This window comes from Bombina bombina, chromosome 5 (assembly GCF_027579735.1).
Source record: "Bombina bombina isolate aBomBom1 chromosome 5, aBomBom1.pri, whole genome shotgun sequence".
NCBI lineage: Eukaryota > Metazoa > Chordata > Amphibia > Anura > Bombinatoridae > Bombina > Bombina bombina.
This window is the reverse complement of record NC_069503.1, coordinates 449,358,937-449,381,950: the sequence shown is the minus strand read 5'-3', so window position 1 is coordinate 449,381,950 and position 23,014 is coordinate 449,358,937. Positions and strand designations below refer to the sequence as shown.

Below are 23,014 nucleotides of genomic sequence, written 5' to 3'. Positions count from 1 at the left end.
AGATCCTTTCCTTTGTACAAGAGGGTTTGGATAAAGGATTATATTTCTGCTTTATCTGTCTTATTACACAAACGACTGGCAGCTGTGCCAGATGTTCAAGCATTTGTTCAGGCTCTGGTTAGGATCAAGCCTGTTTACAGACCTTTGACTCCTCCCTGGAGTTTAAATCTAGTTCTTTCAGTTCTTCAAGGGGTTCCGTTTGAACCTCTACATTCCATAGATATTAAGTTGTTATCTTGGAAAGTTTTGTTTTTGGTTGCTATTTCTTCTGCTAGAAGAGTTTCTGAGTTATCTGCTCTGCAGTGTTCTCCGCCCTATCTGGTGTTCCATGCAGATAAGGTTGTTTTGCGTACTAAGCCTGGTTTTCTTCCAAAGGTTGTTTCTAACAAAAATATTAACCAGGAGATAGTTGTTCCTTCTTTGTGTCCGAATCCAGTTTCAAAGAAGGAACGTTTGTTACACAATTTAGACGTAGTCCGTGCTCTAAAATTCTATTTAGAAGCTACAAAAGAGTTCAGACAAACTTCTTCTCTGTTTGTCGTCTATTCTGGTAAAAGCAGAGGTCAAAAAGCGACTTCTACCTCTCTTTCTTTTTGGCTTAAAAGCATCATCCGATTGGCTTTCGAGACTGCCGGTCGGCAACCTCCAGAAAGAATCACAGCTCACTCCACTAGGGCTGTGGCTTCCACATGGGCCTTCAAGAATGAGGCTTCTGTTGATCAGATATGTAAGGCAGCGACTTGGTCTTCACTGAACACTTTTGCCAAATTTTACAAATTTGATACTTTTGCTTCTTCAGAGGCTATTTTTGGGAGAAAGGTTTTGCAAGCCGTGGTGCCTTCTGTTTAGGTAACCTGATTTGCTCCCTCCCTTCATCCGTGTCCAAAAGCTTTGGTATTGGTTCCCACAAGTAAGGATGACGCCATGGACCGGACACACTAATGTTGGAGAAAACAGAATTTATGCTTACCTGATAAATTACTTTCTCCAACGGTGTGTCCGGTCCACGGCCTGCCCTGGTTTTTTAATCAGGTTTTATGAATTATTTTCTCTAACTACAGTCACCACGGCACCCTATAGTTTCTCCTGTTTTTTTCCTCCTGTCCGTCGGTCGAATGACTGGGGTGGGCGGAGCCTAGGAGGGACTATATGGACAGCTTTGCTGGGACTCTTTGCCATTTCCTGTTGGGGAAGAGATATTCCCACAAGTAAGGATGACGCCGTGGACCGGACACACCGTTGGAGAAAGTAATTTATCAGGTAAGCATAAATGCTGTTTTCTGACTTGTCTAGATATTAATAATGGGCTACACAATGAGTTATTGTCTTTATATTTTGTGCATAGTATCGGATTTTAATCTCACTTTTAACCTCCCCACAATTTTAAAATTATGTGTGTGTATATCTATCTATCTATCTAGATATAGATATAGATATAGATAGATAGATAGAGATATATATATATACAGTCATTGCCAAAAATATTAACACCCCTGAATTTAGATGGTCAGATAATGCACAAATTAGCCCAGGAAAGTGTTGCAATTACAAATGTTTAGGCATTCTTATGTTTATTTCTTTTGTTAATATGGGTATGACACAAAAAAGTGTAGAAAAAAAAGCCAAATCTGACATATTCCACACAAAACTAAAAAAATGGACTGGACAAAATTATTGGCACCTTCTCAATTTAATATTTGGTATCAAAAACCTTGGAAAAAAAATAACTGAAATCAATCGCTTCCTGTAACCATCAATGAGTTTCTTACACCTCTCTACTGGAATTTTGGACCACTCTTCTTTTGCCAACTCCTCCCTTTCTCTCAGATTTAAAGGGTTCCTTTTCCCAACTGCTGTTTTGAGATCTCTCCACAGGTACTCTATTAAATGCAAAACTCCAAAAATGGACTGGACAAAATTACTGGCACCTTCTCAAAATTGTAAGAAATAATTGCATTCCAAGTTTGTGATGCTCCTGTAAATTGTAATTAAACTCACCTATATCAATTAACTGGTGCTGACGATATAGAAATAACACTGGCAGAAATATAAAACAGAATATCTTTTCCTAGAAAAATATCTAGAAATGAAAAGGGTACCAAGAGGATTGAGGATCAAAAAGTAATGTGCCTTCAAGATAGTTGACGAACATTTTAAAAAAGATGGAGGGAAATATTGCAGGATGCTTCTATGAAGTTAATGGGCTTGATTAAAAAATATAGAGGTGATATCCTTATTAAATTGGGAGATGAGATTAACGAATTAGAAGTAAAATTAAAAAAATATTCAGCCCAACAAGAATTTAAGAGTAGTGAAAATAAGCTAAAGGAAAGTAATGATGAAATGAAAAACTACTTATTAAAAAATCAAAATAGATAAATTCAATAGGGATGATCAGGATTATAAGTACTTTGAGGAAGGTAATTATGCAGACACCTACATAAATGGAGATACAATCGATATAAGGACACCACCCAGAGAAGATATGATCAAAATCAGAGGAGATATGATCAAAATCAGAGTAACTATAGGGAAGTAATAAATGAAGACATTAGGAAGGATCAGAATGGATGGACAACAGTTCAACATAACAATAGCTATAATAATAACAAAAGAGCACCACACAGGAGGGAGAATGAAAAAGCACCATTTTATAAAAAGGGATGGAAAAATAACACTCATAATTAAATAAGCAATAGGAGTTCAAGTATACACTTACATAATCAAAATACTCCACTTTCTATAAATAATGAAACACAGTATAGTGAAACATATAGAGGACAGAGGGATCAATATACAATTGATAATGATTTAGAATAATACCCATCCACCTCATCCTCTTCCTCTGCTACTTTTTTAGAGAGAGGCCCAAAAACAAAGAGGCCTATAGCAATAGAAGAAAGGTTTTCAAGACAAGGCCAAAGAAAAATACATTTCTCAGGAGAAGATGTAAACGGGGGAGGTGGTTATGTAAAACCAAAAGACAAACGAAGAAGGTAGGAGATAATAATAAACAGAATGGTATTTATAATCTAAGTTGTTATACATTAACAAAGGAAGAAAAATCTATTTTATCAAAAGGATTATCCTTTGCTCCTTCTGCAAAACTCAACGAGTTTAACACGTATATAGACGCAAATAAATTTATAAGATCTTTAACGTTAAAGAGGTAGTTTTATAAAACAGTCGTAGAGAGGGAGGTATAGCAACAAAATTTGAGATCTAACACAGATGCTAATGGATTTATTCACTCAGGTTTAAGGAACAAATTAACTTTTTATCCCAAACATGAGAAGGGACCTATCATTAAAACCTTTGAAAAATTAGTATTAAATGATATTAAAAATATACCTGATAAGAAAATTAATAACGTGAAATTTAATCTATATAAAAACAGGAGACTTTAATAAGACAATTGGAAAAAAATCAGGAGATAGATTAGAAAAGCTGATAAGGTGGGTGGGATTGTGAAATTGGATAAAAACTACTATATGAAAATATGTGAATTACTAAAAGATACTAACACATATAAAAAAAGCTAAATGAATCCATCCACTATTTATACATGGGAACTTACAACTAGATTATGAGTTTTGCGGTAACAGGGGTGCGGTGCTAACAAGCTTTTTTTTCCCACTGCTCCCTTAAGACAATTACAGAAAAAAAAAAGAATTACAAGAATTTTAAACTAATTACACCTAATCTAATCCCCCTAATAAAATAAAAAAGCCCCCCAAAATAATAAAATTCCCTACCCTATACTAAATTACAAATAGCCCTTAAAAGGGCCTTTTGCGGGGCATTGCCCCAGAGTAATCAGCTCTTTCACCTGTAAAAAAAATACAATACCCCCCCAACATTAAAACCCACCACCCACACACCCAACCCTACGCAGAGCCATCCTCTTCAAACAACGTCCTAACACTGAATGAAGGTTCCTTTAAATGATGTCATCCAAGATGGCGTCCCTTGAATTCCGATTGGCTGATAGGATTCTATCAGCCAATCGGAATTAAGGTAGGAAAAATCCTATTGGCTGATCCAATCAGCCAATAGGATTGAAGTTCAATCCTATTGGCTGATCCAATCAGCCAATAGGATTGAGCTTGCATTCTATTGGCTGTTCCAATCAGCCAATAGAATGCAAGCTTAATCCTATTGGCTGATTGGATCAGCCAGTAGGATTTTTCCTACCTTAATTCCGATTGGCTGATAGAATCCTATTAGCCAATCGGAATTCAAGGGACGCCATCTTTGATGATGTCATTTAAAGGAACCTTCATTCAGTGTTAGGACATTGTTTAATGAGGATGACTCCACGTTGGCTGGATTGAAGATGGACCCGCTCCGCTCCGGATGGATGAAGATAGAAGATGCCGCCTGGATGAAGACTTCTGCCGCTTGGAGGACCTCTTCTGCCCGGATCGGATGAAGACTTCTGCCCCTCTGGAGGACCACTTGTGCCCGGCTGGGTGAATACGGCTCAAGGTAGGAAGATCTTCAGGGGGGTAGTGCTAGTTTTTTTTAAAGGGGGATTGGGTGGGTTTTAGAGTAGGGTTGGGTGTTTGGGTGGTGGGTTTTAATGTTGGGGGGGTATTGTATTTTTTTACAGGTGAAAGAGCTGATTACTTTGGGGCAATGCCCCTCAAAAGGCCCTTTTAAGGGCTATTTGTAATTTAGTATAGGGTAGGGAATTTTATTATTTTGGGGGCTTTTTTATTTTATTAGGGGGATTAGATTAGGTGTAATTAGTTTAAAATTCTTGTAATTCTTTTTTTTTCTGTAATTTAGTGTTTTTTTCGTAATTTAGTTTATTTAATTTAATTGTAATTAATTGTAGGTAGTTTAGGTAATTTATTTAATGATAGTGTAGTGTTAGGTGTAATTGTAACTTAGGTTAGGATTTATTTTACAGGTATATTTGTATTTATTTTAACTAGGTAGTTATTAAATAAATAATAACTATTTAATAACTATTGTACCTAGTTAAAATACATACAAAGTTGCCTGTAAAATAAATATAAACCCTAAGTTAGCTACAATGTAACTATTAGTTATATTGTAGCTATCTTAGGGTTTGATTTATAGGTAAGTATTCCGTTTTAAATAGGATTAATTTATTTAATTGTATTAATTTTATTTAGATTACTTAAAATTATATTTAAGTTAGGGGGGGTTTAGGGTTAGGTTTAGACTTAGGTTTAGGGGTTAATACCTTTAATATAGTAGCGGCGAAGTTGGGGGTGGCAGATTAGGGAATAATAAATGTAGGTAGATGTCGGCGATGTTAGGGACGGCAGATTAGAGGTTACTAAAATTTAACTAGTGTTTGCGAGACGGGAGTGTGGCGGGTTAGGGGTTAATATATTTATTAAAGTGTTTCCGATGTGGGGGGGGGGGCTCAGTTTAGGGGTTAATAGGTAGTTTATGGGTGTTTGTGTACTTTTAGCACTTTAGTTAAGAGTTTTATGTTACGGTGTTAGCCCATAAAACTCTTAACTACTGACTTTTAAATGCGGTAGGATTCTTGACAGGAGAGGGTCTACCGCTCACTTCTCCCAAGACTCGTAATACCAGCGTTAGGCAAATCCCATTAAAAAGATAGGATATGCAATTGACGTAAGGGGATTTGCGGTATGCTCGAGTCGGGGAAGAAAAGTGAGCGGTACACCTGTACCTGCCAGACTCGTAATACCAGCGGGTGTTAAAAAGCAGCGTTGGGACCTCTCAAACTGGCCAAACTCGTAATATAGCTGTTAGAATGCTATTAGACAAAAATAAAAAAATATTAACAAACAGGAATTTTGTTTCCTTTTCTTAAAAAAAATCACCAAGAATACCAGTTTTTTATATTTTAGCAAAACTCCATATCACTTGAGAACCCCCCAGGAAGACCAATAGTGTCTGGAATAGAATCGGTTACTGCAAATTTATCGCAGTATATTGATAGATACTTGCAAAAATATGTGTTGTCTGTAGATTTATACCTGAAAGATTCTTCAGATGTTATATCCAAGTTAGAAAATATTATATACGTTTTTATTTTTGATAATTTAGTTTTTTATTTTGTGTAATTTAGTGTTTTTTTTTTTTTATTTAGATAATTGTATTTTATTAATTTAATTTATTTCATATTATTGTAATGTTAGGTTTTAGTGTAAGGCAGGTTAGGTTTTATTTTACAGGTAAGTTTGTATTTATTTTAACTAGGTAGCTAGTAAATAGTTAAAAACTATTTACTAACAAGTCTACCTAGTTAAAATAAATACAAACTTACCTGTGGAATAAAAATAAAATCTAAGCTAGCTACAACGTAACTATTAGTTATTTTGTAGCTAGCTTAGGTTTTATTTTATAGGTAAGTATTTAGTTTTAAATAGGAATTATTTAGGGAATAATTGTAAGTTTTATTTATATTTATTTTAATTATATTTAAATTAGGGGGTTATGCTTAGGGTTAGGGTTACGTTAGGGTTAGGGTTAGGTTTAGGGGTTAATATATTTATGTAGTGTTAGTGATGTGGGAGGCCAGAGGTTTAGGGGTTAATAACTTAAGTATAGTGGCAGCGACATTGGGGGCGGCAGATTAGGGGCTAATAAGTGTAGGTAAGTGGCGGCGATGTTAGGACCAGAAGATTAGGGATTAATAACTGTAATGTAGGTGGCGGCGATGTTAGGGACGGCAGATTAGGGGTTAATAAGTGTATTTAGGTGGTGGCAATTTTAAGGATTAGGGGTTAATAAGTGTATTTCGGTGGTGGCGATGTTAAGGACGGCAGATTAGGGGTTAATAAGTGTATTTAGGTGGCAACGATGCTAGGGGCAGCAGATTAGGGGAGTTTAGACGTGGTTTTTATGTTAGGGTGTTAGGTTTAAACATCACTTTTTCTTTCCCCATAGACATCAATGGGGCTGCGTTACGGAGCTTTTGTTTCCACAATCGCAGGTGTTAGTCTTTTTTTTAGCCGACTCTTTCCATCGATGTCTATGTGAAAATTGTGCACGAGAATGTCAAAACACTGCTTGTATTTGGGTGAGGTATGGAGCTCAACGCCACCATATCGCCCGCTCATGCCGGGTTTTTCAAAACCTGTAATAGAAGCGCTATAGGGAGGTTAAATACCGCTGCTTTTGTGGCGGTCGTTAATTTCCCTATAGCGCTCAAAACATGTAATCTAGCTGACAATGAGCTGCCATAATCAAGCTTAGAAGGCTAACATACCTAAGGGACAGCCACTTAGGTTAAGAAAAAATTGTTGCAACAATGATAATTATATTAGTCAGTCAAATATTTTTAAGTCTAAATTTATAGAGAGGGGTTATAAAGATCATATTATAGAAAATATTAGACAAGAAGTGGGAAGACTGGAAAGAAGTACCCTTCTGGTGAAACAACAAAAACAAGAAAATAATAAGACTATAGCTAACAAATTAAAGATCCCTTTCATTACATATTATAATAGTAATCACAAAATAGCAGAGTGGTTTTTAAAGAGACACTGACACGTGTTGAAACAGGACAAGATTTTGGGGCCTTTAATCACAAATGGACCCCATTATGTTTATAGAAAGGCCAATAACTTGAAAAATAGGCTGGACCCAACTGTCCTTAAAAAAACAGGGTACGATTGATAGGGACCTGATAGGAAATTAAGTAAAATGTTTCTTTCCCTGTCTGATATGTAAATCCTGCAGACATTCAAAGAAAAGTAAGTTAGTATGCTCAAATGTGACCAAAACAGAATTTAAAATGAATGATTGTATTAGATGCACAGACAGAAATGTGATGTATGTAATACAATGAAAATGTGGGATACAATATGTTGGCGAGTTGGAGAAACCTCTCCAAGAAAGGATCCGTAAACATATTTTAACAATAGAAAATATGGAGCAAGACAGAAATAAAGAATTGCCTGTCCCTAAACACTTCTAACAATGCAATGGGGGTAACCTAAAAATGTTTAGTTACATGGGGATTGCAAAACTCCAAAAACAGTTAAGAGGTGATGCTATTCATAAGTCCCTATTACATTAAGAAAGTAAGTGGATATACAATTTAGATACGCTAAGTCCGAATGTCCTTAATTTAGACATAGAATTAGGATGTTTTCTTAATTAACATTATAATTCCTCTTTGTATGATATTTAAATGATGAAAAATATTTTCAGAATTATAACAGGTTCTATATACATATTTTATAATCAATATTAAAAAATAAATTAAACTAAGGGAATTTTAATTATTATTTTAAATAAGACATTTTTGATAATGATTTTTTATTGATCTCCTAAAAAAATATTTTTTTAAGAACTATTTTGAACTAATATGTGTATGCTAATGTATTAATCTATCTAAAAGTACAATATATATTAAGATGTATAACAGATGATGAAATAAATCAACAAGATTGTAAAGATTGGAATGATGATGTTATGAATTATTTTAATTGTATATCTGATATCAACTCGATTGTGATTGGTGCACATAGACACACCTTTTGTTTCAATGTAAAACAATACCTTTAAGAAATTATCCTTTGGGTACTTCAACAATGAAATATATAAGTAAGAAGATGAAATTGTGTTATAATAGATTTCAGTATTGGATACTTCTTTGTAAGAAGGAGAATAATATACCCTTGAGATCAGAGCACCCTTTAAAGGAAAGTGTACACAAATACAAAAAAACGGAACAAAAAAAGAAAAATCTGCCCATTTAGGGTATTTAAGAGACAGCTCTCAGCAGGTCCATCATTGGCTTAAGAAAGGCTCTTACAAGCTGAAATGCGTTTCTTACAATACGGCCCAAATTCTTTGAGAAGACGTCATCCCGCATTGGTGGGTGTGTCACTGACAAGCACGGTTGTTTGACAAACTTCTTCACAATCTTACCTGAAGACACCACTTTCAATTGCTCTGGAACAAAGGAGTCATAAAACAGATAAGTGGAAGAGTCTGGTAAGGCGTATCTTTTCTAAAGGATTGCAGACTTAGCAGTGTGATTCACACATGGAAACACATTGCATATTGACTATACACACAAATTCATGAAAGGATTTTATAAGGATCATTTGTGTTATTACTAACTGAAACTTTTTTGAACTTTTTGGATACAAAGCAGATATACGTAGTATCTTACCAGTTGGTGCATATGAACTGTCTTTTATTAAGATACACACTAGCAGCACATGAATTCTAATACACTCTTCTGGTAGCATCTTATATTTTTTAAATTCCAATCACATTTTTTACTATTTCTATTTTTTTAATATCACGCATGATTTTTTTATAGCCTGTAATATGTGGTATATGCATATACTTTAATTATTGTCTAATGCTTATGATTAGTAGAACATTTATTTCATATTTTTGGACATAGTTATTATTATATGAAATCGTTACTTTATCTTGACTATTTATTCAATTTTAAGCCTCTCAAGTTGGGGGTGCTCACATTTTTGTGCCCTTTTTTTGTATTTTAATTTTTCAGGTTTACCTTTAAATGTGTAGAGTAATCTAGAATTGTATTCAGCTCAAGTTATTGTAATTATACATAACTTGTGCTCACCAGCACTCACAGAATGCTGCACAGCTTTCAGGGACTTAGGCCGTTAATACCAGACAAACTTGAATGCAAAGCCCATAGGGAAAATAACAAAACACAATTAAAAACACACCACTCAGAAAGTCTGACACTTCATTGCAAACCCACAGCTAGATTAAAAGAAAAATGGAAAAGTTATTTACAGCATTTGGATAAATGGTGATAGACCCAGGGCCATGTCAAGGTCTCTTCCTCCTTAGGTTCCTAACCTACAGCCATTCAGGCTTGTCTGGGTTTAACTGCCTGACTACCTGAAAGCTGTGCTGGGTTAATACTGGAGAGTGCTTTTTTTAGCGCCCCATAAAAGTCTAGGGGGGAAATGGATTTAGTGAGTTTGCAACTGAAATGTATCATTCCACTTGTAATCTAGGCCAAAATATATATTTCTTGAGTTCTCTAAAACGCGTCGGTGGGCGGGACTATGAGGGACGTAACTGTGGAAATAAGATACTAATCAGAACTTTACACAAGCTGAAAAACTTGATACATTTGTTATATTAATTTGATACAGTAGCAATTTATAGCCTGCCAATGTTATGGTGTTAGTTGGAGACTGAATAGCCAGCTAATTAAGATTGAATACATAACGGCTGCTGAGATATATTGCTCATACATTATATGATACACTCAATGTTAAATGAGTGATCAGCTTGATGCTCTTCAATCGAAAAGTATGAATGTGTGTTGACAAACATTAGGGATATAGCCAGAAATCGTCCGACTGTGTTAAATCACAGCGGTACGCAGGAAGGAGGTTGCCTTTGAGCGCATAGATTGATTGTGTGTGCCACATATGCATATGCCTACATATCTGTTTATTCCTGTATGCTAACACTTTTCCATAGTCTCTCATAACTCACGCAGTCTTTTTTAATTTAGAAGCTGACTCCTGGGCTATTATTATATAAATAAGTGGATCTGACATACCCACTATTGCCTAGCAGTAAGAGCCGTATTTTTAAACAGTTTGTGTATGTTGCATATTTGTTAATAATTGATATAATAATTTATATAAAAGTGTGTAATTTAGCACTGGGCTTAAAGCCCCAAATCCTTGTTTAGATCCCTAACTTAATATATATATATTCATTTATGCTAATAAATCAATTTATCATGGTATTTTGAGAATATATATTTTTAACAATACCTTGCATCCAAAATCTTTGCTTAGTGTCCTTCTCTTTCATATTCAGGCATGTTATCTGTGTTCAATAAAACCTAAGCATCTTGTTGCACAAGTAAAAAAGAAACCAGTGGCTTTATTACTGGTTGTTTCCAAAGCTTTATAAAAGTATGTGAAATCCATAAGCTTTTCTAGACACTTCATCTGATCTGTGAAAAAATGAAATTACCTTAGGAGCAGTAACTGTTTTGTATCTGGTGAAAAATAGCAGACAGTACTCTGAATAACATGCATAATAAATTAGTTATACAGATAAAACTGAAAGAGAATGCTTTTTAATAGATAAATTATAGAGCAGTCTTCAGTAATTTTAAAGGTAAAGCTATTTTAAATGGCTATCACATGGTTAAGGCAAGTAAATAGAGACATTTTATTGAGTTTATTAAAATAATAGGGGAGGCATGTGGAAGCTGGAAAGATTAAAGTTATATTTCTTGATTTCTTTCAGAAGTTATATGAAAAGGATAGTATCAATATCAGCAATAAAAACTCTTTTTAGAGGAAGATTCCGGTGCCTAATCTTGCTAGGGAAAGTCTAGATTTTTTGAATGCACCTATTATGCAAAAGGAGATTACATAAACAAATATTCTGCATTGAACAAGGCTTCTGGCCCTGACCAACTCCCGTTAGAATTCTATAAAATTTTACAAGGACAAGTCTTACCAATATTGCAGCTACTCTTTAACAAGTACTATATTCAAAATAACATGAAGTCCCCTTACTTCACATCATCTACCATAACTCCTATTTTAACAAAAAAGATAAAGATCCGGAGGCAATAGATTCTTAAAGGCAAATATCTTTATTAAATAACAATTACAAATTGCTAACCTTAATAGTGGCCTGTAGACTCAAACATATATTAGACCCACTAATCCACCATGGCCCATCTGGGTTTATGTTGGGAAGGAATCCCACAAAGTATATGCATAGAGTAGAACATATCTGGCTGAAACAGAGCTGCTACCATAAGGATAATTCAGAGGAAGCATTAATTATAATCGATGCAGAGAAGGCTTTCAATTTAATTATGAGGGACCATTTATTCACCTCTCTAGAGAAAACCCTCAGCCGGGCCGGTCCCCCTCTCTCCCGGGGGCAGGGGGCCCGCGCCCACCTGGCCGACCCTTTATCGAGAGAGACTGGGCTTTCTTGTAATTTTAAGGACTTTATTAGACTTATATACAGTAATCCCACTTCAACTATAGTAATCAATAGCTCTTTAACTCAGAGGTTCATTATTACAAGAGGCACCAGACAAGACTAGCCCGTTTTACCACTCCTCTGTAATACAGCCATCGAACCGCTAGCAATCTTACTTAGAATAGAGCTGGAGGGATTATTTTTAGGGGGAACTAAAATGTTTTTATCGCTGTATGCAAACAATTTGTTATTATTCATTGGTAACTCTATGAAAAACATACCCATCTTATTAAATATCATATGATAGTTCAGCTCCTTCACATGATATAAAATTAACCTTTCAAAATCAGAAAATCTATAGTTAAACAAAAGTGCAAATACCAAACGGGAGATTCTGTTTAAAGAAGTTAAAGGTTAGACCTCAAAAGTCAGATAACAGCTGTGATATAGTATACAAACAAATATAAAACATTGGCGCAATAATACACCAGATCTAACTATAAGAATGTCTATACTTAGTTCATTCACTACAAATAAATAACAGAACCACAAAAAAATAGGTCAATATTTGCCGATAATAAATACAATTACACAAGGATCTCTGATGCAGTAATGCATCATACACACATAGGATCTGATTTGCCAGTTTCATAAAATAGGCATGGCCTAACATCACAAAAAGCCGCCAATGCAGCGGCGCTCCACCTTCGATAAAGCCGGAGTAACCAGCAAAACATGTCAGGGGAAAGGGCATGTGGGACCCTTTGTTTTTAATGTCTAGTTAAATAGCAGGGTTGTAAACTGGATATCTGAGCTGACGCAATTCGTATTCTCAGATTAACTAGGTCAGGCATAGGGAGCTTGACTCTGTGAGTAGCAGACATTGACCAGAGGTCTTATATGTTCTGGCTATCAGATTGGCATTTTATTGCCAAGCTGCACTTTATGATTAGAAACGTAACTCATATTTACTATAGCCATATATGATACAATTTACTAATAGTTTTTAAATATGTGGTACAAGGGCTGAATGTGCAGTGCATACTACCTATAAGAGCAATCCACAGTCAGTGGACATATTATAGTTAAACCGATAGCGAGTATAAAGGCTGTAGATTTTAGATATGATATATATGTATACCTTCAAAATGAGTCTATGAAACACAAACAACTGTGGCAAAGCAATTTTATAGCCACACAATAAGGTGACTATATAATCTTAAAATCGATACTTAGTTTTCAGCCATATGAGGATACATTATTACTGTAATATTATATTGCCAAATATACAGCGCCAACTATCCAAGTAATAGTAACTGAATGTATGCTCTATTAATAGTTGAACTGACAGTATGAGCAGCATTGCTGGCACCAGTTTATTTATGGGACATTGTTGATAATTTTATCAGCTATATTTATATTTATATAAGCCAAGGGGGGATATTCAGCTTTTATTCACTGACCAGATGACAATGGAAACTGCAGCGGTAGATCACTAAACGTATTTCCATACAAACCAATAACTAAGTATAAATATATGATGCTGCAGGAGCAGTATATGTGTGTGGATTTCAACAACGGTAAAAGCCAATAACAGGCATTTACACTAGACAGTCTAATTTATAATAAGTACAACCGCTATACAATTTAGATATATGTGCCTAGGACACTAAGCAAACCCCTGTGGCTAACCACCTATTTTGGTGAATGTATATAAATATGGAAATTTGAAATAAATAAAACTTAAGTGTACAGCTATAAGTGGACACACCACCACTAAAAGTTATTTTATCTAACATAAGTTACTAGACGGTTATTTATTCAGTCTATATTAAACCCTGATCCTTGTGATTGTGGTGTTGTATATAATAAGAGGGTTTCAAATATCATCATAACACAGACAATAAATTTTGTTAAAAGATATTTTATATTGAGACCTCTCTTTGATAACATAGACAATTTCCAGAGCAATTCTTACTCTGTTTATTTCACATAAGACCTTGGGACCATTTACCAAAGAATCTACAGGATATAGATTTAAACACATTATTACAGTAAGAACTGGCACCAGCAAATGATTTTTTTCACACGTTGTAATAAAGATCACTCTGCCAATTAAAGTCAACACACGTGTGATCCAGAATCGCTCACTGTCAGCACAAATGTTCTAATATTGTAAACTGTTTGCACCAAACACCAGTACATATTGGGGATTTTCCCTTGACAGAACTTAACACATTTTCTAGCTGTAATACCAACATAGAGGGACCAGTAATATTATACTGTTTATCCCATTACAATACAGACCATCACTTGTGTACATTATTGTAAATCCTTGTGTCGATCAACCCTATATTTTTCTAGTTGATTTTAAAGTACCCATTTTTAGATATACTCATTAAAGTTTAAATCTTTTAATGTTATTTCTTTGATGATGTATACCATCCTATACTTAATACCTATAACATGTAATGTGGGATCAGAGTGCTACATGTGTATCTTTTTTTGCAACTATCTATAGTTGTATGAGTAAAAGTGGTTGTTAATACACAGCACCTACGGGTTACCAACATTGTATATAAGTCCAGTAGTGTATCAGTACAAGCCCATCCCAACTAAATTATATATTAGTAGTGCCATCTGTTCTGCCTTTTTTTGTAAAGAAGTTAATGGTCAGGTTAAATACTTGGGTATTGGTCTAAACAAAAACTCCTCAAAATGATATGATCTGTATTATGGGAGACCATGAACCTCTATAGTGTCAGATCTGCAGATATGGGGTGCATTACCACTAGCACTATCAGCAAATGTGCAGCTAGTTAAGATCATTCTCCACAAAATTATTTCTAAGCCAGAAACTTCCTTTAATTATAAGGAAGAGAGATCTCAAAAATGTATTCAAGATGTAATCAGTTTTTCTGGAAAGAAAAGAAAGTACGAATAGCATTGAGGAAATTAATGCAAAAAAGAAACATGGTGGATTAGGGTTTACTAATGTTAAATATTACAATTGGGCCTTTCTGGTTAAGATTGCAAGTGACTGGATTACAAAGAAAAACCAGATCTCTTATGTTCAGATAGAGGAAGAGTGCTACTAAATTATCACCTGCATGCAAACAGGCACATTTTCATGTTTGCGGGCGCGCAATAAATAATCAGCCATTATAAGTGTCTGGTTATTGCTACTGTGAGCTCCAGGTTACAATTAGCGCTTATAAAAGAAACCAGAGATCAGATTTCTGGTTAATTGTATACATGTTCAAAGGGAAGAAAGAGTGATGGCACTACTTAATATAAAGTAGGATGGGGATGGGCCTATAATGATCCAAAGTTGGCCTTATACATATGTGAATAGCCCAAAGGTGCTGCGTATTAACAAACACTTTTATCAATACAACTAATAGATAGTTTGCAAAAAAAGAATAACACATCTAGCACTATAATCCCAAACAATTATGATTAGTATAGGATGTTATACATCAACAACAAAAATAAAATATTAAACTTTATTAGGTATGGTTAAAAATGGGTTCTTTAAAATCAACTGATGTTGGGCTGATCAACATGTAATACCCTGGGTACAATTACACCAGGAATGCAATACAATACTGTGCAGTGATATAGGTCAGTGTAGTAATGTGGTGAGCCGATTAGGATACCTCTAATATATGTGGTCCCTATAGGCTAGTAATATGAATAAGAAATATGTTAGGGTCCGGCTAGGGAAGATCCCAAATTGTAGTTATGTTTGGTGCAAACAGAATAAATTAAGATGTCAAAACATACGTATATTCTTCCTTGCAACAATCATTTCCAATCTATATCTCCAGGTAAGATAGATAATTCAAATAATTGTATATATATATCTATATCGGGGTATCTCTTGGATATACTGTCCTAACAGTCTTACATTAGATAATGCAAGTTAGGTTGCTCTTAATATTGTATGTATTGTCACCTAGGGCAGTTTTAGTGCAGAGATTCCGAAAGTGTAATCTATTACACATATTGTGGAAGTGTTAGGAATACTCTATGGCCCATATTTATCAAGCTCCATAAGGATCTTGAAGGGCCGTGTTTCTGGCAAGTCTTCAGACTCGCCAGAAACAGCAGTTATGAAGCAGCGGTCACAAAGACCGCTGCTCCATAACCTGTCCGCCTGCTCTGAGCAGGCGGACAGACATCGCCGGAAATCAACCCGATCGAGTACGATCGGGTTGATTGACACCCCCCTGCTGAGGCCGATTGGCCGCGAGTCTGCAGGGGGCGGCGTTGCACCAGCAGCTCTTGTGAGCTGCTGGTGCAATGCTGAATACGGCGAGCGTATTGCTTGCCGTATTCAGCGAGGTCTGGCAGACCTGATCCGCAGTGTCGGATCAGTTCCGCCAGACCTTGATAAATAGAGCCCTATATGTACAACTGCAGTCAGGAGGTCTATATCTGTATTTCAGTAAATAAACAACCACATGGTAATATACGTATCATTTAGTACATAAGTCAGTATAATTTGCTGCTATGTCCTGTATTAATATGTAATATCACTTGTTATCAAATGTAACACTTGTTATCAAATGTAGCTTATATTGCTATGTGGACATCATAGTATAAAATTGAAAGGGAATATAAACTTGCTTGAGGATCACTTTGTGTTATACACACTATTTTTATATAGAGACTCCCAACATCTGTTCTAAATATAAATGTAACAGCTTTACATTTCCACAGAGCAATCTTAATATACCATAATCAGCAGTGTCAGACACGTAGAAATGTTGTTGTTTAAACAACAGCAGCGTCATGTATTAGCAATGCAATAAAGCATTAATATTGTATCCACTTAGGACTGTTATCTAGGTAAATGAAGAATACGTTTTTTTCTCCGGATATTACTTATATTTCTATGTATATATTATATTATAAATTCCACAGTGGTAGTGCTTATTGTAAATCTGACTACATTGAAATTACAGCTTGTTAGTTTTTAACGGATGCTTCAAAATGTAATCTCCTCCAGCACTTATTATTAACATGATACAACTTAAATTACACCTGTGTTTGTGAGTATCAACATCATATCTTGGTCAAAGATTGCACCTGTTGTGATAGGTTATATATAAGTTAGCCAGAACAATCAAGACCTATGGTCTGTGCCTGCTCTTACAAAGTCAAACCCCAAATAGGTGACCTAAAAAATCTGAGAATACAGTTTCTGTCAGCTCAGATATCATAGTAAAAACCCTAATTTCCTGCTAGATTATTACAAACGAAGGGTCCCACATGCCCTTTCCCCTGACCCTTCATTTTTAATTAGGGTTGTTACCAGGGTCGGTTCCAGAACGAATGAAATGGGGGGGCATTTTTTTTTTCACAAGGGGGCACGCATTTAAAAAGCATGTATGAGAGTCAAAATAAGAGCAGACCTAATGTGGCAGTCCAGGGGTTACATTTATCAGATCTCTGGCTGTGCAGGAGTTAGATTTGTTTATATTTCTGGAAGTGCAGCGGTTACATGTGTCATATCTCAAGGAGTATAGGGGTTACATTTATAAGATTTCTGGCAGTGCCACAGCAGTTACATTTACCAGATTTATGGCAGTGCAGGGGTTACATTTGTCATATCTCAGGAATGTCTCCCACATATGACACAGCCAGTGGACACTGTTTGCATGTGTAGCTCTACCAATGACCCTACGAATGATCAAAAAATCTTTTACTTAGCTTTAATACACATTTTACACTGATCACTGCAGATTAAGCAGGCACAATGCACACTTGTTTTGTGTGACCTGCAGTGGGGAAAACAAGGAATTCCCAATTTGCGTCTTTATCTGTGGCTGCCAGGATATAAAGCACAATAGGGAAGGGATACTACTCTCAAACACACATTGGTTATACGGCTGTGTTTTCACAAAATTACTTCTGCCTTCCCTCTCACTGACTGTTAGCTTCTCCCAGCACTTCCTGCAGAGGTCTGATGATGTTATCATCTCACTTCAGCTCTGTAGTAAGTGGGCTAGCAGGAGGAGGGGCATTGCAAGCCCTAGGTTAACTGTGAGAGAACCAGCAGGGAAATGCAACTTTTTTTGTTATCTGGTTGTAAATAGAGGAGAGTAAAGAGATTAGCTGGGCCCTCCAGTGGTGGATCTCCTGGGTCCAGTGGCTGCAAATGGTTGATGCAACATTTGGGACCTTGGACGTTCCGTCACTTTTAAAATGTAAAAAAAAAAAAAAATTAAATTACTTATTTTGCCCTGGGGAGCACAGCATTCCATTTGGGGGGCATTGCCCCCCAATGCCCCCCCTTAGAGCCGACTCTGGTTGTTACAGACAGGTTTCCAAGATTATAGGGAGAATAGGGGTAGGAAGAGAAAATGGGAACGCATTATACACTGATCGAATTGAACCTCCTCTCCTTCCCTCTCCTTTCTCCCCCACCGCACCCTCCCCTTTTTAAAAAAAAATAAAAAAAAAATGTTTTTCTTATGCATCTCCCTTCCCCCATGCCTCCTCCAAACTAAACCATCAAACATGGTAAATTGGTGTATAAGTATATACAAGGAGAAAGATATTTTTCTCTGTTTTTTGCTCTCCTTTTTTCTTTTGTTTTTCTCTTTTTATTATTCCTCTGCAGTATTAGGAAGTATATTGGGGCCTATTTATCAAAGGTCTTGTGGACCTGATCTGACAGTGCGGATCAGGTCCACAACACCTTGCTGAATGCGGAGAGCAATACGCTCTCCGCATTTAACATTGCACCAGCAGCTCACAAGAGCTGCTGGTGCAACGCCGCCCCCTGCTGACTCGCGGCCAATCGGCCGCCAGCAGGGAGGTGTCAATCCATCCGATCGTACTCGATCGGGTTGATTTCCAGCGATTCCTGTCTGCCTCATCAGAGCAAGCGGATAGGGTTATGGAGCAGCGGTCTTTAGTTGTTTGAGACATCTTTCTGACAATCTATTATGTTTATGCTTTATGAAAAAAATAGAGGAATTGTATGATATTAATGACAATTGAATGCTTATACATAATCTAAAATAAAGGGGGAAAAATGTCTCGGGGAAATGGATTCAGTGAGGTCACAACAAAAATGTATTCTTCCCCTTGTAATCTAGGCCAGTATAAGTATGTCTTGAATTTTCTAAATCTATATGTATTCATTTATGCTAATAAATCAATTTATCATGGTATTTTGAGAATATACGTTTTTTTTTAACAGTACCTTTGCTTAGTTTTCTCCTCTTTCACATTCAGGCATGTTATCTTTGTTTAATAAAACGTACGCAGCTTGTTGCAAAAGGAAAAAAAGAAACAGGTGTTTTTATTTCTGGTTGTTTTCAAAGCTTTCTAAAAGTATGTGAAATCCATAAGTGTCTTTTCTAGTCACTTCATCTGCTCTGTAAGAAAAATGAGATTTCCTTAAGAGCGGTAATAGATGATGTTTTGTATCTGGTGAAAAATAACAGACAGTACTCTGAATAACATACAGAATAAATTAGTTATGCATAGTATTTTTGTTCTCTCCTAGAACTGTTTTCTCAGATCTTACAGCTAGCGGCATGAGAGATCAGGATGTTGAGATGGAAAAAAATAGGGTCCTTGAAAAAAAGATTGATGATGACATATTACTGCTGTACAACTTAAGAAAATGTTACCATCCTTTTAAAAAGAAAACATTTGCTGCTGTAGAAGACATATGTCTAGGAATACAAAAGGGGGAGGTAAGTCAATATTTTGATGGTGATAATCGAGATAATTAAAATATTAATATAACACATTCAAATGAATTTATTTCCGCAAAAAAAGATATAAACTACATTGTTAATAGTGCTATACTATGTATGTTTTAAAAAATTTTAATGGAACAAAAATGTTTTTATTTGAATCAGGCATAACCAGCTGGGAGCTAGTGGGCCACATGCGGCCCTCTGCTCTAGTCTTTGCAGCCCATGGGAAAAACAGAACTAAGAATTATGTGTCATCGGTTTTGTAGCGCAAGGAAAAAGCAGAACTAAAAATGTGGTCTTGGCAAACTTCTGGGGGATGATCAGACAAGGTGCCGACAACTAAAAAGAGCCCTCTGGAGGGAAGAACAGCAGACAGGCCCACTGCAATCTCATCTAAATCTGATCCAGTCTCACTAGACATTTTTAGGAAAAACATCCTTGCCTATGTGTTTGGTAGTCATAAATTTATATTCGTCTATAAGGGCTTCTAAAATAGTAATTTACGTTCCCCATCTGTAAGGATATTGACCATCACTGATATAGATGTATGTGTGTATATGTGCTACTTACTTAGATTGATCTGGTGTATTATAAGGTGTTATTTATCCTTATTCACAGAAAACATGCACAAAGAAAGGGTTGACACTATGCTCTGCAAACAAATCTTACAGCAGAAGTGTTGATAATAATATTATAATAGTTGAATAGGCAAATGATAAACTTAAATATCATTGTGGAGCACTTGGTTTTCAATACAGAAAATGCTACCAATAGACAGGGCTGGCTGTGTTATTGGACCATGTAGGATCTCAGGATCCAGACTCCACTAGACAGAGATGGCACAAAGGAGATATGACAGTGGATTTAAGAGAAATTACTCTGATATGTCTTCTGTTATCTAGGTATCAGCATGTGCTTATAAGGGGTTCAACAGCGGGCTATCAGCATGTGTGGAATTTTAGTTTTTGAGACAGCTGATGACTATGGTTTGGTTTAAAGTGTAGTGGAGAGACAGTTGGGGAATGCCATCTTATTCTTAGGTTAAGGTAGCACAATATCTTGAGCCAACCTTGCCCATAACTTAACCCAGATACTTGCATCATTTTTTTTTTTTAAATATTTGTCTTGAAAAAAGAATATCTTGTCATTGTAAGGGTTTAGGTGTCTTTGTACCTTGTAAACTCCACTAAATCAGGGACAGATTTAGCTAACTATGCCTATGACTATAATTTTTAAGGGCACCAAATGTTGATGAGATTATGGCATGATACCTTCCAACTCCTATTCTCTGCAAATATGCATCTATTCATTTTATTAAAAAACAATCATTCCTGGATATCTAGTGGGGGTTGCACAACCCCTCCATATATGCCTTAACTTTAGTTGCTTGAAATCTATGAGGCAAATAAGAGCTAAAATTGATGGAGGTATGGAGTTTGGGGGAGAGATTTCCCAGTACCTACAGCAGCGGAAAAATGAAAAACATTACTTCCAGCAGTATTTTTCATTTAGGGAATTTGACAGCAGCAATCAAATCCATCAGAAAACTATTTTGAAGCAGCTTTTCTTTTCACTTTGGGCATTTCTAATTTAGCAGAGTTGTTGCCATCTTTTGAAAGGCATATTTTGGAGTGGACATTTAGGGCTTTATTAAGGAAGCTTCAGCTGCTTCTTAACTTAGAACACCCCCAGACATCTCTAACCTGGGAGATTGGCAGTCGCTGCTCGCTCGTAATCGGCGACATGTTTCACAAGTGGCAAATTGTGCAATGATCATTGCGGGTAATGTATAACTGCACGCTAGCTGTGATGCCCGGTAGACAAGGGTGGAGATGTCCACCCGGTCTTTATTAAATTTAGGCCTTAATGGTAACATTTTTACACATAGTTAGATCATATTTTACTAAACCTGAAGATTTCTTGGTTTAATAAATAAAAAAAAAAATATCAAACAATTTTTAAATAGAAAACTAACGCAATTGTATATCATGCTTTGACATAAAAAATCTGCATTTAACATTAAAGGTCACTGTCAAAGATATTGAATTAAATAGCTGCCCTGATTTACTTCATGCATATGTTTTGCTTCCATGTGAGTGTGTAGAAAACACCTTGTACCCTAAAGATTTTTGTGAATTTTCCCAATGCATGTGTACAAAACCAGATTTTTCTGTCGCCCTGTTTCTAATGGATTGGAAATCAGTAGAAAGGGAAGTCTTGGAAAGGTGAACTTTTGTATAGAAAGTAATCAGGCTGTTCAGGAAGCAATTGCTCACAGGGTAGAACAAAAATAACCTGTTCACCAAGTGATGATGAAATACTCGGAAGCATATATAAATACTATTGAAGTTTAATTTTCCATTAGCTTTGTATTCATTACTTTTCCTTTCTGCTTTATGTTAATATTGAAATGAAATGTTGTCAGTCAGCATGCTTCCAAAGTGAAGAATTAGTATTTGCTGCTAAACGTTAACTACATTTTTTTTCTTTATCTATTCTAGTGCTTTGGTCTGCTAGGAGTGAATGGGGCTGGTAAGAGTACAACATTTAAAATGCTGACCGGTGAGATTAAACCGACAAGTGGACAAGCAATGGCTAGAAACAATGCAGGGTAATGTTACTAAACATACTTTTATTTCTGTTTTAAAGAAATTATTTCAGCTCTTTAAAATACACATAATGATAAAAGGCGGATTTTAGGAAGATAATATATTTTGGGGAAAAATAACTTACATTTAATAAACCCTATACAGCTGGTCTGAGACCATTTTCATTCATAGGGAGATATTTATCAAGCTGTCAACTGTGCTGCATTCACCGGCACCAATACGCTTGCCTAACATCGCAGCCGTGGACCTGAATATGATCTCCATATTTATAAAAAAAAAGCCGGCAAAAAGACGCACACCAAGTATGGGGTGATGAGCATCGGACTGTTGTAAACTAGCAGTCATCGATATTGCATCTATTTGGCTTTTTACCAACTTTATTTATACCCTGTCACTAAACGCCGCCAATATACTAAAATGTTTAACCCCTATCCCGCCGATCCTGGACCCCGCCGCAACCTAAAGTTATGAACCCCTATCCCGCCGCTCCCCGACCCCGCCGCAACCTAAATAAATGTATTAACCCCTATCCTGTCACTCCCCGACCCCGCCGCTACTAATGAAACCTATTAACCCCTAAACCTAACAACCCGCTAACTTTAAATTAAAATTACAACATCCCTATCGTAAAATAAGTTTAAACTTACCTGTAGAATTAAAATAAACTATTTTTAAACTATTAATTAACCTACCCTAACTATTATACTACAATTAAATTAAACTAGCAATTAAATAAACTAAATTACATAT

General features: G+C 35.9%; 1 protein-coding gene across 1 annotated transcript in view; it reads left to right on the top strand.

Annotated features, from left to right (window-relative positions):
• LOC128660461 (ATP-binding cassette sub-family A member 13-like) overlaps positions 1 to 23,014 on the top strand; it is a 478,364-nt gene that overhangs the window by 120,968 nt on the left and 334,382 nt on the right. Inside the window, exons 4-5 of the mRNA XM_053714320.1 lie at positions 19,457 to 19,649; positions 22,157 to 22,266. Of these exons, the coding sequence (XP_053570295.1) occupies positions 19,457 to 19,649; positions 22,157 to 22,266 (303 nt within the window). The remainder of the gene's footprint in view (positions 1 to 19,456; positions 19,650 to 22,156; positions 22,267 to 23,014) is intronic.